General features: G+C 47.1%; 1 protein-coding gene and 1 long non-coding RNA gene across 7 annotated transcripts; one reads left to right on the top strand and one right to left on the bottom strand.

Moving 5' to 3' along the window:
- Nucleotides 1–285: 285 nt before the first annotated feature.
- Nucleotides 286–9681, bottom strand: PIGV (phosphatidylinositol glycan anchor biosynthesis class V). 6 transcript variants are annotated; one of them, XM_033114965.1, is made up of 6 exons: nt 9010–9681; nt 7948–8037; nt 7662–7746; nt 6090–6223; nt 2381–3502; nt 286–1025 (listed from the first exon to the last, which is right to left on the bottom strand). In XM_033114965.1, the coding sequence occupies exons 4-6, from the start codon at nt 6165–6167 to the stop codon at nt 744–746; spliced, it is 1482 nt and encodes a 493-aa protein (XP_032970856.1). In that variant the 5' UTR covers nt 6168–6223; nt 7662–7746; nt 7948–8037; nt 9010–9681; the 3' UTR covers nt 286–743. The 6 variants fall into 6 exon arrangements, with proteins under 6 accessions (XP_032970856.1, XP_032970855.1, XP_032970854.1 ...); XM_033114964.1 differs by having other exon boundaries at nt 7948–8032; XM_033114963.1 differs by lacking the exon at nt 9010–9681 and adding an exon at nt 8586–8994 and having other exon boundaries at nt 7948–8032.
- LOC117027333 (uncharacterized) lies at nt 8044–9730 on the top strand. The gene is made up of 2 exons (XR_004423897.1): nt 8044–8544; nt 8997–9730. It is a non-coding gene; the product is annotated as an uncharacterized LOC117027333 (long non-coding RNA).
- The last annotated feature ends 4336 nt before the right edge of the window (nt 9731–14066 follow it).

Genomic DNA, 14066 nt, shown 5'->3' with positions numbered 1-14066 from the left:
ATCATTTCCCCTAGTTTCAGAAGAGGTAACTAAGGCTCTGAAAACTCTCCCAAGGTCACATAGCTGGAAAGTGGGTTTTATTGAGAGGACCAGAATCTAGGTTTCCTGCCTCCTTTTGCAATGTTTTTCTCCTGTGACTTTTCCCCAGGTAATTTGTATTCTTTTTTAAAAGGTAACTAATTGCACATATAACTAAAAGTTGTTTAATTTGCATATCTTTGTAAAATTTTTTTCATGTAAGTAAACGAATTATTAAAAAAACCATCAAAAACAACGTCCCATTTAGAAAAGAAGGTCCCCCTTTACTTACTACCACCACTACGTTGTTCATGCCTCTGTCATCATGAGTGGACTAGATTACCAGCTTGTCAGCTAGAGCCTTTGAAGAAATTTATATTTAAATAATTTACATTTAAATTTCCATGTGGGTCCGTGGTAAGTGTGTGACTATGTCTGCTGTGGCTGGTTGATGAGACAGATCCAGGTATACTTTAGACGTGGAATAAGATTTCTTCACTTACTGTGAAAAGTTACTACTCTAAAATCTTCCACAGCCAGGACCCGAAGGGGCTCTCTGTGGCTCATACTGCTCCCATTCCTATCCAATCTTCAAAGAGAGAGAGAGAAAGAGGTTCTAATGGACAAAGTAAGGATCCCAAGGCCGTGCAGGCAGCCCCAGTGTGTACTTGTACTTCCAGACCCCTGGTTAAGTCTGCTTCAAGTCTGTCCCCTGAGACTCCAGGTCATGTCCAAGGCAGGAAGTTGCAATGCAGGAGTAGTCCCAGGAGCCAGTAAGTCAGGAAGTAGCCTAGAATGCATTGTGTGACTAGAGAACAGGTTTTCCAGTTGTACAAAAGACCCATGATAGAATTTCTTGGGACCTTTTGTCCTGGTGGGGAGTCCTCTGCAAGAGGCTTCCAAGGCACAGTCTCTAGGGATCTCAGCAGTGGCTCTTGATCCTGAAGCAAATGAGCTGGAAACCAGTACACAATGGGAGTAGAAGAGCCCAAAAACCTGGTGAGAACCTGGAAATCATAAGAGGGGAAAACCCACACATTTATTGGAATGTCACTGCCTCAAGTTGGACCAGCCTGGAGCTTCCCTGCTGCTGGGTGAACTGTAACCCCATGACTAGAAATGCATTATACTGGAAATGAAATTTAACAGAGTTTAGGATCTGCCTTATAAAGATGTGTGTGACACCAGCCAGATGACCTCAATGTTACAAGTAAACACAGCTACAGACTAATTACCACAATAATGGGCCAATCGATATAAAAAACACTGCAGGGTCCAATTTTAGCCCAGGGCCTGGACTCTAAATTCTAGGCTGTGGTGTGTGGCTTTGGGAACCTGAAGTAGTTCCCTCATCCCATCGGGATGGCAAAACAGAGAAAAAGGGGTGCAGGGGATACTATGTGTCAACATTTTCCCTCTTAGGGGAGTTCAGGGCTAAACCTCCTTCATCTAATCTGGAAACTCTAAGCTTTGCTGGCATTCCCTTTACTAGCTAATCCAGCTAAAACACAGAATGCTACTCGCAATTTTCCCCTGTGCTTCTTATTCACACAGCTCAGAGAATTTTACAGTCAGCGAATGTGTGCCTCCAAGAGGCAGAAACTGCTAAGGAGTGGCCAGGAGGGAGACAACAAAAAAGACTTCTTCGGGGTTACGTTCAAAATAGGGCCACAGCCAGGAGCAAAAAAAACCCCCAAAAATTGAATCTCTGATTAAAGCCTTCCCGTCCCTCTCTGTCCCACCCCACCCTGAACATTGCACAGATATCTCCTCTGAAAATGGAGCACCTGCCAGAGCTAAGAGCACCTCAGAAAGTCAACATCCACGTGGACATTCTGGGTATAATTGAGCAGTAGGGGAAGGTCCTTTGTGCTTGTTCCTGTATCGCAGTCAGATCAGGTCCTTTCACAACTCTCATGTCTTTGTACATGCCTTTTCATTTGCCCAGAACGTTCTTCCTCTGTTTCTTAAAGGGAGTTCCTTCTTATTCCTCAGGACCCGGCCTAAATATGACACCCTTCTCAACTCCTTCAGTCAGTGAGCTACTTTTCCCTCTGTCTTCCACAGTACTTTGTCTCAAAACAACTCCTCTTCCATTCCACTGTACTGTAACTTTATCTGTTAAAGGTCTGTCTCCCCATTTCTACCATGAGACCCACCAGGGCAGCAATCTTATTTTATTTGTGTTCCACCCTCAGTGGTCTAACCCAGGGTCTGGCACAAAGAAAGTCCCCAAGCAGTTATTGAATGAACAAGTTAGGCACAGGTCACTCAAATGGGAGAAGTCCATCATCCTCCTTGGGCCTGGCCCCGGGGTTCTGCCTGTCCTCGCACCCTTTGCCCAGCTAGGAATCCACCTCACCTGAACGTGCATGCACAGACTGCCAAACAGCAGCAGAGCCGCAGCGTGGACCAGGTACACAAACACCCGAGGGCTGAGAAATCCAGGATGAGGCTTCTCTAGGTTCTCACTGTTCTTGCTCCTTCGCATCCCAAGTGTAAGGCAGAGCCAAGGGTGGGTGCTCACATACGTCCAAGTTGCCCAGACAATCAGTATAGCCACTGGTGCAGCCAGCAGAAAATTGGGCACTTGCTTGAGTTCATAGTATCTCAAAAAGCCAACATTCCAGTAGATATCCTGGATATAGCTGTATACTAGGGGAAGTTGCCAGGAGCACCAAGGTGGCTCGTTTCCCTCCGCGATCCGGTAGCCCTTGTCCACAGCTAACTGCAGCAAGGGCTTAGGGATGGGGTGGGCTGAGCCTGGTAGACAGAACTGCATATAGGCATAATACTGAAAGAGGGCAAAAGGAAGGCCAAGTGCGAGCACGGACAGGAACACAGAGCCCATCAGCTTCAAGAGTTGTCTCAGAGGATTCAGCACCGTGAGAGAAGAGAAAAAGCCTTGACACTGAGAATGCATGAGGAAGCCAACGTTGACCAGCCCATTGGAGCGTACACCAGTGGCAAGGGCAAAGAGGAGTCCACTAGTCCAGCTTCGGCCCCTTTCCAGCTGCCCCATGGCGCTGAACGTCAGGAGAGCAAACAAAGCTTCTGAGTAACCAGCGGCCAGGAAGACATTGGCAGGGCTGAGGCAGAAGAGCAGCGCTCCGTAAAAGGCCTGGTGGGGACAGTGCAAAACCAGACAGCCTAGGTCATGAAGTGCGACAGCAGCCAAGACAGAGAACAAGGAATTGAGCAATGCTACTGAGATTAACAGACAACTCCGCAGGCTCAGTAACCCCCACAGGGGTCTCAGCAGTTCAGTTCCCACCCACAGGACCAGAGGGAAACCAGGGAAGAAGGCAAAGTTGTGCTCATACAGGTAGCCATGCTCGGCAATGAACAGGAAGTGTTCAGCATCCCAGTGAGACAGGCCACTCAGGAGACCTTCCACCAGTTGGTCCACAGAACCCGAGGGGGCAAGGCGAGGAGGAGAGAAGGCTTCTGCATGGTGATCTGGGATGATGGCATTGAAGAGAGCCTGGGGGATGAAAGAGAACCAGGATTTTGGCTGAGCAACTGGAAGAAAAGAATTACTACTTAATAAAATGAGGAAGAACAGACTTGTTGGGGGGCATCAGGAGTTCGGTTTTGGATTAGTTAAGTTTGAGCTGGACATTCCAGTGCAGAGGTCAACAAGGCCGTGAGAAATATGAGTCTGAGGTCAGGAGAGCAATCAGGGCTAGAGATATAAATTTGGGAGTCATAACTACAGGGGTGGTATTTAAAGGTACGATACAATAAGAGCACTAGCGAGGAAGTACAAATAGAGAAAAAAAGAGATGTAAGGACTGGCCCTGGACATGCCAACATTTAGAGATTCAAAAGAGGGTGAGGATCCAGCAGTAAAGATAAAGAAGGAATGGATCAGTGAGCTAGGAGGAAAACCAGGAGACCATGGTGTCTTAGAACCAAGTGAAGCAAGGGAATATTGCCAGGTAGCACTAAGATTGCCAGGTAGCACTAAGGACTCACTTGGGTTAAAGATCTTGAATAAAAAAGGAATCAGTTAATACAGTTGTGTATTTTCTCTGGACAGATGCAGGCACGGGATAGGAGAGAACTGAATTTAATGGAGGTTGGGCTTCTGTCTCGTGAATAAGACATAGGGAGGAGAAGGGAGCAAGCAAGTTGAGCAGGTATGCATGACGGACCATGGAATCTAAGCTGGGTAAGAAGCAGAGCTGAAGCCATGAGGTGTGTGAGGGACAATGAAATGGTGGTAGAATCAATGGATTATAAATCCTAAGGGGTTAGAAGAATGGTTAGAGCTGGGGTACTACCGTGTTTCCCCGAAAATAAGACCTAACCGGAAAATAAGCCTTAGCTTGATTTTTTAGGATGCTCATAATATAAAATAAGCCCTACAGTATTTCCCTGAAAATAAGACCAGATCTTATATTAATTTTTGCTCCAAAAGACGCATTAGGGCTCATTTTGTATTACGAGCATCCTGAAAAATCATGTCACGATTCATTTTCCGGTTAGGTCTCATTTTTGGGGAAACACGGTAGAGGGAGTGAGCTGGAAAGAGAGAAGACAGTGGTCAGGTGTATAAGCTTTATCAACATTCAAACCATCAAGAAATCAACGGTTGTGCTGAAAAGAGTAACAGTCAGTCAGGAGCTAAAACCTTCAAGGAATGAGCTGTCCTTAATAGAGATGACAGCAACAGTGAAGGGTAACTGGCAATATATTCTGATGGCACGAGCTTTAAAGATGGAAGGGGCAGGGGAGTGGATAATGAAATAGCATTATTGTTAAATGTCTTTCTGCCCCATTAGATTGTCAGCTATTTAAGGGAAAAGAGACCATGACTTTTTATACTCATGACCTACCTAGCACAGTTCTAGAACAGAATAGGTACTTAAAAAAATGTTGGTGGTTGAGTGACCAATCTAGAGGAAACATCCTCCTTTCCAAATGGCCCTCTGAATTAGAAACCAGCTGTCCAGTTCCCCATCCAGATGCCGACGCCCAGTATTGCTCCTTGGGTTCTGCCAATCACTCAGCCAATACTGGTTCAAAGCTATCATCGAGTTAGTTTCTCCAGCCTGGCACCAGGAGTATAATCCATTTTTAAGGCTCTTTCTCTTTCTCATCTTTTTCTTTGGGTGTGTGTGGGGGGACAGGGGGTCAGGCCACTTCAAACTGAAAACAAATGGGACAGGAGTGACAGTCACAGATAACAGCCCTAGTCTCCAAGTTGAAGACACTTTTAACTAAACCTGGGACACAATGGAGCCTGCTATGTCTCCTGTAGTCGGGAACGAGAGAGGAAAGGAGTTTTCCACAAAGGAACCAGCTATAAGCCTCAGAGAGAACGGAGCTTGTGCTAAAAAGCACACATAATTAGGCAAATATAGCTAGGGTGTCGACTACACTCAACAGTAACACATACTGAAGACCTGCTAAGTACTGGGCCCTGTGCTCAGCACCGCATATAATTCATATATGTATATACAAATATACTAAACTTGATTAAATATGTGTAAGGGCAGTCTTGGAGGGGAAAGGGAGTTGCAAAAGTGCAAATGCATTCTGAGGGCTATGTGGGTGAGGCAACAAGGGAGACATCTGGGGGAAGAGTAGGTGACACTGCTGACAAAACAAATATGCACAGACGGTGGTCAGGACAGTGCCACCTCTCTCCCACTCAACTGACTGACAGTGCTCAGAATCCTGGTACAGGAACCCAGGGCAATGCTTTGAGCCGTCACACCCTAAGGGCATCTCTGGTTACAGAACCTCTTGGTCTGTTGGAAAGACAGCCAATGCAGAAGTTAGAAAACCCGGGATCTGATTCTGGCCCCTCTCTAACTTGCTATGTGACTTTAGGAAAGCCATTTAATCTTCCCCGGCCTCTGCTGCTTCATGTGTAAAACAAAGGATTAATAGACCATTTCTAAGAGTCCTGCTACATTTTCAGCTATGAAGTCTAAGTGTCTATGGTTCCAACCACATGGAGGGGGTACACCTCGTTGGTGGAAAAAAGATGGGGACTATTCTTAGTGCCTAGCCCAGCCATGTGGCAATGGCATGTTCAGGACAAAAGATCAGAGACTGACCTGCAGCATCAGAGTCAGGACACGGCAGCGGACTGCAAACCTCAGCACCTCTTTCTGGGATGGGTCCAGGGGCCACATCCTCTCACCACCAGGAATACAGGGTGTTGCTGCCAGGACTGAGCTCCCTCAGGCTTCTAAACACCAAAACCCAAAGAGGAAATGTCACACATGAGTTGAAAGTAAATTCTGGAAAGCATTCTTCACAGGAGACTCCCTCTTCAGCACTACTAGGCAAACTTAACTACCTAACTTCCCAGATGAGGGAAGAGCATCTTGAAGGCAGATGCCATTTGGTGTCACTCTGAAGTACTGTATTCTTGTTGGGAAAGTTCCACACAGACAGGCATGAAACTGGGAAGCTAAATTCACAGAAAATCTCTTAAAAGCCTGTTGAGTCCCCCTAAACAAGCACTAAAGACCTGCGTTCAAGTCCTCGCTCTGTCACTCACAAGTTCTCATTCAGTCCTTGAGCCTTTTCGTTAAGTATAAAGTGGGATCAGATTATTTTGCTTGTCTCACAAACTTGTCATGGTGACGAAATGAACGCAAGTGTGAAGAAGTACTAGCACATCTATATTGCGGTTGCTGTTATTTGGTGTGGGCCCCTTTCCTCCTGCCCAGAATAATAAACTAGGTCCCAAAACCAGAGTCCCAAAAATGGGGCACAGAACTGAACTGGAAGACCATAATGACTACACACTCCAGCTTCGCTCTCTGATGTGTGTTCAGCTGGTCTGTTAAATTAAGTGGAGAAGGAAAAGAAAACCACCACTTGGCAGGACTTTAGCCAGCTCACACTGCTAAAACAAACTTAGGGGGAAGACACAGTCAACTACTAGAGATGGAGAAAACTTACTTCCCATCTCTTTGTTGGAATGGCAGCAACGTATAAATAATTGTAAAGCCATTCTGAGGCAAGGAATGCATTTTAAGGCATTAAAAAAAAAAAAAGCAGGTCTCTGGGCTAAAAGAAGTAGCAATGGCTCCTATACAGAACCAGTCTGGGAAATCAGAAGGGAGGGCAAGAGCATCAGAGGCAGCTCACCAATTTGGGATGAAGAACTATCCCTAAAGGAAAAAATACTTAAACTGAGAAATTAACAGGGAGGGCTAGAAGACTTTTCTTCTTTTATCTGGCTAATACCTACCAACCATTTAGGTATCACTTGTTTCTGGAATTCTTCTCTGACCCTCACTAGACTATGTGATATGTCCTCATTGCACTCTGCTTTCTAGTCTTTATTGTTATTGCTTAATTAACTTGCTTGTGAGGGCAGGGGCTTTGTCTATCTTGCTCACAACTATATCCCCAGGGCCTGGCATACAAGCAGGCATTTTAAATCTGTGTTCTGATTGAGCGGAAGAGGCAAGAACAGGATATGGCATCACCAGTTCATTGGCTCTGGATATAAAAAATCACTGCTCCAAGTATTCCTCCCACCATACCCATGTTTAAAGCAAGACTACAAAGTCACAGAAGCCATAGGAAAAGAAAATTTCTCCAGAAAGGGAGCAAGATTGGCCAACAGCAACAGTATGTATCCTGAGCACAAGGGGGCGCCTGATGCTTACTCCATCACCAGGAAGCCTGGAGGAAGGGAGGCGCCACCAACGCTACACCGGTCGGCTCATCAAAATTCAGTTCAAAGACAAGTTGCTGAAAGAGAGCGGAGGTAGTTTGTGAATCTAACTCAACATTTCTAACATCTAACTCGAACACAGAAGAATCGTAGAAAGAAGCACAGCCAACCTTACACGGCCGAGGGTTCTCTATTCTAGGGTGAATTCACTTTTTCCCTTCTTCACTTCCCACCCACATGCAGAAGAGAAGTTGGGAACAGAAAAGTACGTAACCCACCTCTGCCTCTTCACCAGGCTGCCATTCTTCCTTTCCTTTTTCCAGAGTCAAGCTCTAGCCCCAGCGACCACAGGAGACGTGCAGCCTACACTTAGTTTACAGGTAAACCAAGTAAAAACAAAATAAAGCCCGTGAGTTCTCTCTCAGCTAATTGCCAGCCTCACTTCCCAACGACCCCTTTGTCAAATCAGACTGAACTAGGACACTTAGCAACTAGTTTTACTTTATTTTCTCGTGAGAGTAATAAAATCTCCACAGCTTTTACATTAGAGATCTCATGAGATCCTGTGAGGCCTGTATAATTACCATCGCCATTTTATGGAGGTGGAAACTGAGGCTCAGTGGGGTCAAGTGACACACCCAAGGCTATATTTAAACGGTTTTGCTTTGTTTTTGAATTCTGAAACCTCGTGGTCTTCCCACCAGGCCTCACTCCGGCCAAGGGGATGTGCTCTTTCTGAGCCAGCATTACAACCCAGGTCTCCCAACTCCTAACCCACTTGTCCAATGACAGAGCACGCTCTTGTGGGTATGGCAGGGAGGACCCTCTCTGAAAATACAGGGAAGTCTGCTGAATTGGAGCCCGGGACCCTCTAGGTAAGACGAACATCTCTGCGGGGTGGGAAAATCGCTCTGACCAAGGGTCCTCAGGGCCAGAGGCCTCGCTGGCCGTCGCGAGCCAGAGGCCGCCTTCTGCCAGCCCAGCAGAGTCTAAAGCCCGTTCTAGCCCTCTTCTTTCGGTCACAGTCCCAAGCGGGAATCCGGCATCTCCTCTCCCCAAATGGGCCACCGCCCACTGGCTATTCCCGAGGGGGTCGGCGGGGCCGAGCCGGCCCGGCTGCAGGGCCGGAAGGCAGGGGAGGGCGAGAGGCTGTAAAGGAAGAGGCGGCACCCAGAGGACGCAATGGCGGAGGGGCGGGGCTCCCCGCTTCTCGGCAGCCTCTGCCTCATTTCCCTCGGCCTCCTTTCGACAACTACCCTCCCCCAAGAACTCCAGGGCCCCCACGCTGGCGCCTGGTCCCCAGCGCCAGCCCGTTTCGACCTCCCAGGCCCGGCCCGAACCTCAGCTCTTCCATCCGGGACCCCGAAAGGCCCGCGCCTGCGCACAGGCTCAGCCGACGGCGGCCCCGCCCTCCTCCTGCCCGGACTCGGAGCTGCCCCGCCTCCTCCGCGACGGCCATGTTGACTCCCGGCGAGTGGGGCGGGGATGGCGGAGCCTTAGGACTCCGTGCCCCTCCGCCTTGGCAGCTTCACGCCTAGGTGACACCTGAAGAGTTCTCTCACGTACTGCACGCTCCTCAAGCCCCCTCTCCCACCTTCAGTGGGTCCCCCAGGGCTGCTGTCTCAGTCGGTGTTCTTGCTCCAGTTCCATCCTTCAAACATCCACTGGGTTCCCCATGTGTGCTGAAGCTCTTGGAGTTGGGGGGCTGCCCCGTAGCCTCTTCACAGAAGCCAGAGCCGCACTTTCCCTGCTGTCAGGCAACAACAGCTCAGCACAGGGCCTGGCACACAATGGATGTTCTCTGAATAGAAAGAAAAGCCTTCTTGGGGTTTCTGTGGCCAGCAGCGGCACCCTGCGTCCTGGGTGTGAAGAAAGTGGGGGATCCCCCTGACTTTCCCCTCCTCCAGCTACCAGGGACCTTCTGTCCTACTTCAATCCTCAGCCCCACCTCAGGTGACTAATGAGGTTGGTAAAAGAAACTTCAGAGAACACCCCCCCAGGACTCCTTTTTCCTTCCTCATTCATGCAGTTTCTCTCTTAGGAAGTGGGGCCAAAAAAGAAAAAAAAGAAGCTAACTCAACAAAACCGTCTGTTAGGGAGGAGCGGCCAGTTGGTACCCCTGTAACGGAAACTGTTAGAACAACTTTGCACCCTCCTTAAAGGAAATAGATAATAAATCCTTCTCCGTTGGTGGATTTCTTGTTTCTCAGGATTCAGAAGCCTTCTGTGGTTTCAGTTATCTGTCCTCCATGCGATGCTAGGGTCTGGGTTAGCCTCTGGCCACAGCCCTGGCTGAGGGAGGGGTTTATCTTCTCCAACAGGCACTCCTGGGTGGGAACAAAGAGATGGTTGCTATCTCTCAGGCAAAGGAACTAGCCCAGATCAGTTCTCTGGGGGCCAGTGACTGTATCTTTTGATTCTTTATACCTCATTTCAGGCCTTTAGACCTAAACTGCTCTCAGGTATTTGTTGTGTTTAAGGTGGATAAAGTATAAATTACATTTTAGTGCTGCATTGGAGGAGAAGGGGGAAAATGGAGTTTAGAAGACTCTTCCCTCCAGATTTTTCAGTGACACACACTTGTTCTGAGCTCCAGAGGCCTGTGAGTGAATAGGCAAAGCTGTGAGGCACGCTCGTGCCTGGGGCCTAGGGTTGTGGCTTGAGTCTCTAGAAGTCCGCGAGGCTCCAAGCGGCACTCTGTTTGCACAGACAAAACTGAGAAATGAACTGTCCTTGGTTTGTGAATTCACAGGGGAAAAAGACATGCATTCTTAAGGTTCTCTCTGTCCACGCCAAATTCCTTCAAAAATCTATTTGTAAAAAGGACAGGGGGTCTCCTGTGACAAGTCAGGATGTTTTCTAAAAGCTCAACTGTCACCCTTTAGAGGTAGAACTTTGTCCAGATCTTCAGCTCTACTTTCCTGCAATTTCTCCTTCCTTTCCTTCTCTGCTACCCACCCCCTCCTCTTCCGCTCTGTTTCCTGTTTCATTTTTCTGGCTCCTGCTCTGACAGGAAAACAAGGAAGCTGAATCTTGTGCTCTCAAAGCCCTGGCTTGTCAGAATGGAAGAAGACGAGGTGGGATGGGAGGGAGTTCTGGGCCTCTAAGGCTGAGTAAGTAGTGGAGGAGGCAGCTCTCTCCAGTCTGCTTTTAGAAGCAGCAGTTAAAATGGAGCCTGCAGGGAGGCAGCTGAGACACCAGCACTGTGGGAAAAGCCAGGGAGACAGAGACACATCCCAGGGCTCCAGAAAGACTCTATACCACCCAGCTAGTTCCATTCAGAAACAAATATCCCACACCACCAACAAACAATTTCATAGCAGAAATCCCTGAGCTACACAATGCAAGCAATCACTATTTCTAGAATCCTAGAATGTAAGAGTTACATTTGTTTCTTGAACTTGCCTGGCTCTTCTTTTGCTGCTACTGCTGCTTGAAACACATTACTGCCCAACCACCCTTTGGCCAGCCCACTGCATAGAATTTCAGCTGAATATCACTTCCTCAGAGAAGCTTTCCCTAACTACCCAGCTACAACCATCACCCGGTACTATCCTATCACCTTGTTTTGTTTTCTTCATAGCATTTATCACCACCTGGTTGTCTTGTCCATGAATTTTACTTGTTTCATCATCTGGTTTCCTATTACGGAATGTAAACACTGCGAGAGTGGGGGCCTTGTTCAAAGGATCACTAGCACTTAGAACAGTGCTTTGCACAATGTATGTGCTTAATAAAGATCTGGTGAATAAATCAATTTGTTTAATCTGATACCTATATTTTATGGATGCGGGAACTAAGACTCAGAAAGAGGAAATGACTGGCCTGAAGTTACACAGCTAGTGACAGAAATGGGACTTGAATTCAGGTCTCCAGCCCCCCAGGCTGTTTTTTCCTACCACTCCACATTATTTTTTCTCAGGTTTACCTCTTTCCCTCTCTTCCTTTTTTTTGTTTTTTTTCCCCACACAATTAAGTCTTTACAGGCTATGCCAAGACTACTACACAGGGCACACCATGTCCTACCTATTCTTTCTTCCACGAAATTCCTACCTCACCTGCTTGATTTATTCAACAAAATAGGAGTGCCTACTACGTGACGGGATGAGGATGTAACACTGAGTACGACAGACACAGGCCTTTTCCTCGTGGAGATAATGTCTTCCTCGTGGATTTTATAGTACCTGTCGTCATAAAGTGCTCAGTAAAGGATGGCTGTTATAATTCCCTGAATGAAAAGGGGAGCAACTGATTTTCCCACTGTGGAGAAGTCTGGTGGTTCTCTGGAGCACTCCCCTCCCTGAAGCAACCTGACAATTATGTAGCTGCCTTGCCTTGCTCCTGCCGCCACATCTGGCAATGGCCTTGGCCCCAGACAGAACAGAGGAACAGACCAGTACACGTATTCTCAGTAGCTCAGTTTCTAGACACTAAACTTTCCATGACCCCAAACCTATGGGAATGTTGGAGAAACTGACCCTGATCTGGAATGTTGGCTTAGAGGCTATGCGATTGTGGGACAAAAGTGAACACATAAGCCTCTGATACCTGTCACTGCCAACCGGCAGCAGGCAGGGTTAATGCCTGTAATGACAGGCAGCTGTACCTTACCAGAAGTTTACGCTGCTTCTTTTCGCTGTGGGTAAACAGCATTCATTGGCAGTTTCCAAGGATGCTGGGTGATATTTACATCCATCCTGAAACCTGGGGTGGCACCAATCAGGTCTTGGACATTTACCAAAAGCCTATGTTTTGGGCCTGTACTTTGGGCCTCTGCAGAATCAAATGAAGACGCCCATCCACCCCAGGACAAAGACCCTGCCCTATCTCCTAAATTGCAGGACTCAAACACTGATCCTTTAAAGGCCGTGGACACTAGATATTTTTCACTGTTTTCTTTGGTGTTTGCCTTTCAGTTAGAAAACCTTGACCCCACTGAGAGGCCTAGTGGGAAGGACCTTAACCACTGTGGGTGGTAGTGGCTGCAAGGCAAAAGAGCCAATGAGGCTGAGAGTATTGTTTAGGCCAGACTTGGCTGCTCTCCAGCTATGAAAGAAGGTGAAGGTCATTTGGGGGGTGGGGAGGGAGGAGCCTGGGAAAAGAACTACTGGCCACACCCCTGGGTTCTCTACTGGCAAGGTTCTATTTACTTCTCAAAAGCAAATTACTAACAGCTCAGTGGCTTGGGCCAGTGGTAACTCCAATCAGAAACTGGAGACCAGGCTAGGCTCCCTCCGCATTGCAGGAGAGCAGATGAAAGGAACCCAGGAAACCAAACTCCTAGGTAATGCTCCACACACAGCCCAGAAATGCACTTTCTACACTAGAAAGTGAAGTTCAAGAGACCCAGAGCAAAAATAGCCTTTAGCAACATTGCTCATCAAAATACAGGTATGAAAAGCTTCCCATTTAGTTTTTTCCAGAAGTGTCCTAGGAAGGCATCTTGGTTGATGAGTTATCCAACTGTCTCCATTTCCCCCTCTCTCAATAGAGAAGTACTGATTATTCATTCCTGTCCCAGACCCAAATATTAACAACCACACCTCCTTTGATGAACACTTGATTGAAATTCTTGGGACAATTTTAACTCATGCTAAATACAACAAAAACAAATCTTGCTTGCTGAGCTCCACAGCGAGATCCAGTTACTCCTGGTTGTCCTGTGACCCAGGAAGGAGGTAGTGTGGTGTATTAGGAAGAGCATGGGCCTTGGGATTCAGGGAACCTCGCTTGGTGTGAGCTCATACAAGCTACTTTCCTCGACTATAAAATGGGAACGAGAATACTGATCTCACAGGCATGGGACTGTTTGTAGGATTACTTGACGTACTATGTCTGGTACACAAGTCGGTACTCAATAGAAAGCCGTTGTTTCACGTTTCACTTCTAAGTGTCCACAATAATAGCATTTCTCTGTTACTGCTTCTGATTCCCCATTGTTTCCCTAAGGAAGAAGATGAACAAAGAAGCTACATAATGCAACATTAGCCTTATAAAAGGAACTGCATCTGGCCAACATCTGCATTTCATTCATCAATTATGTGCCAGGCTGTACTGTAGGACAGGGATATAGCAGTGAATAAAATAAACAGCGCTGCCCTCGGAGAGCTTACATTCCAGTGGAAGATGGCAGGTAAGTACTATATACAATGGACCAGATGAAATTAAATGCAAATGTGATTGCGGTTTAAAAAGTTTAAAAATAATTGCAAAAACCCCAAGTACTTTTGCACCAACCTAATAGTTAAGTCCTACAAAGAAAAACAAGGCAGGGGAACGGATTACTATTTTAAATAAGGTGGCCAGGGAAAGGTTCACTGATATAATATTTGAGCAAAGACTTGAAAATGAGGGCTTGAACCATGTAGGTAACTGTGAGAATATTCTGGACAGAGCA

The sequence above is a fragment of the Rhinolophus ferrumequinum genome, chromosome 9, assembly GCF_004115265.2.
Source record: "Rhinolophus ferrumequinum isolate MPI-CBG mRhiFer1 chromosome 9, mRhiFer1_v1.p, whole genome shotgun sequence".
NCBI classification, from domain to species: Eukaryota; Metazoa; Chordata; class Mammalia; order Chiroptera; family Rhinolophidae; genus Rhinolophus; species Rhinolophus ferrumequinum.
Note: the sequence above shows the minus strand (reverse complement) of the source record. Positions and strands in the feature narration are given on the sequence as shown.

Excerpts from the sequence above, each read along its gene's own strand:
- PIGV (XM_033114965.1), bottom strand. The coding sequence starts at position 6,167 with ATGTGGCCCCTGGACCCATCCCAGAAAGAGGTGCTGAGGTTTGCAGTC. Across the intron at positions 3,503-6,089 it reads TCCTGACTCTGATGCTGCAG|GCTCTCTTCAATGCCATCAT; the intron begins GTCAGTCTCTGA and ends TTCATCCCCCAG. Across the intron at positions 1,026-2,380 it reads GTCTGTGCATGCACGTTCAG|GTTCTCACCAGGTTTTTGGG; the intron begins GTGAGGTGGATT and ends TATGATTTCCAG.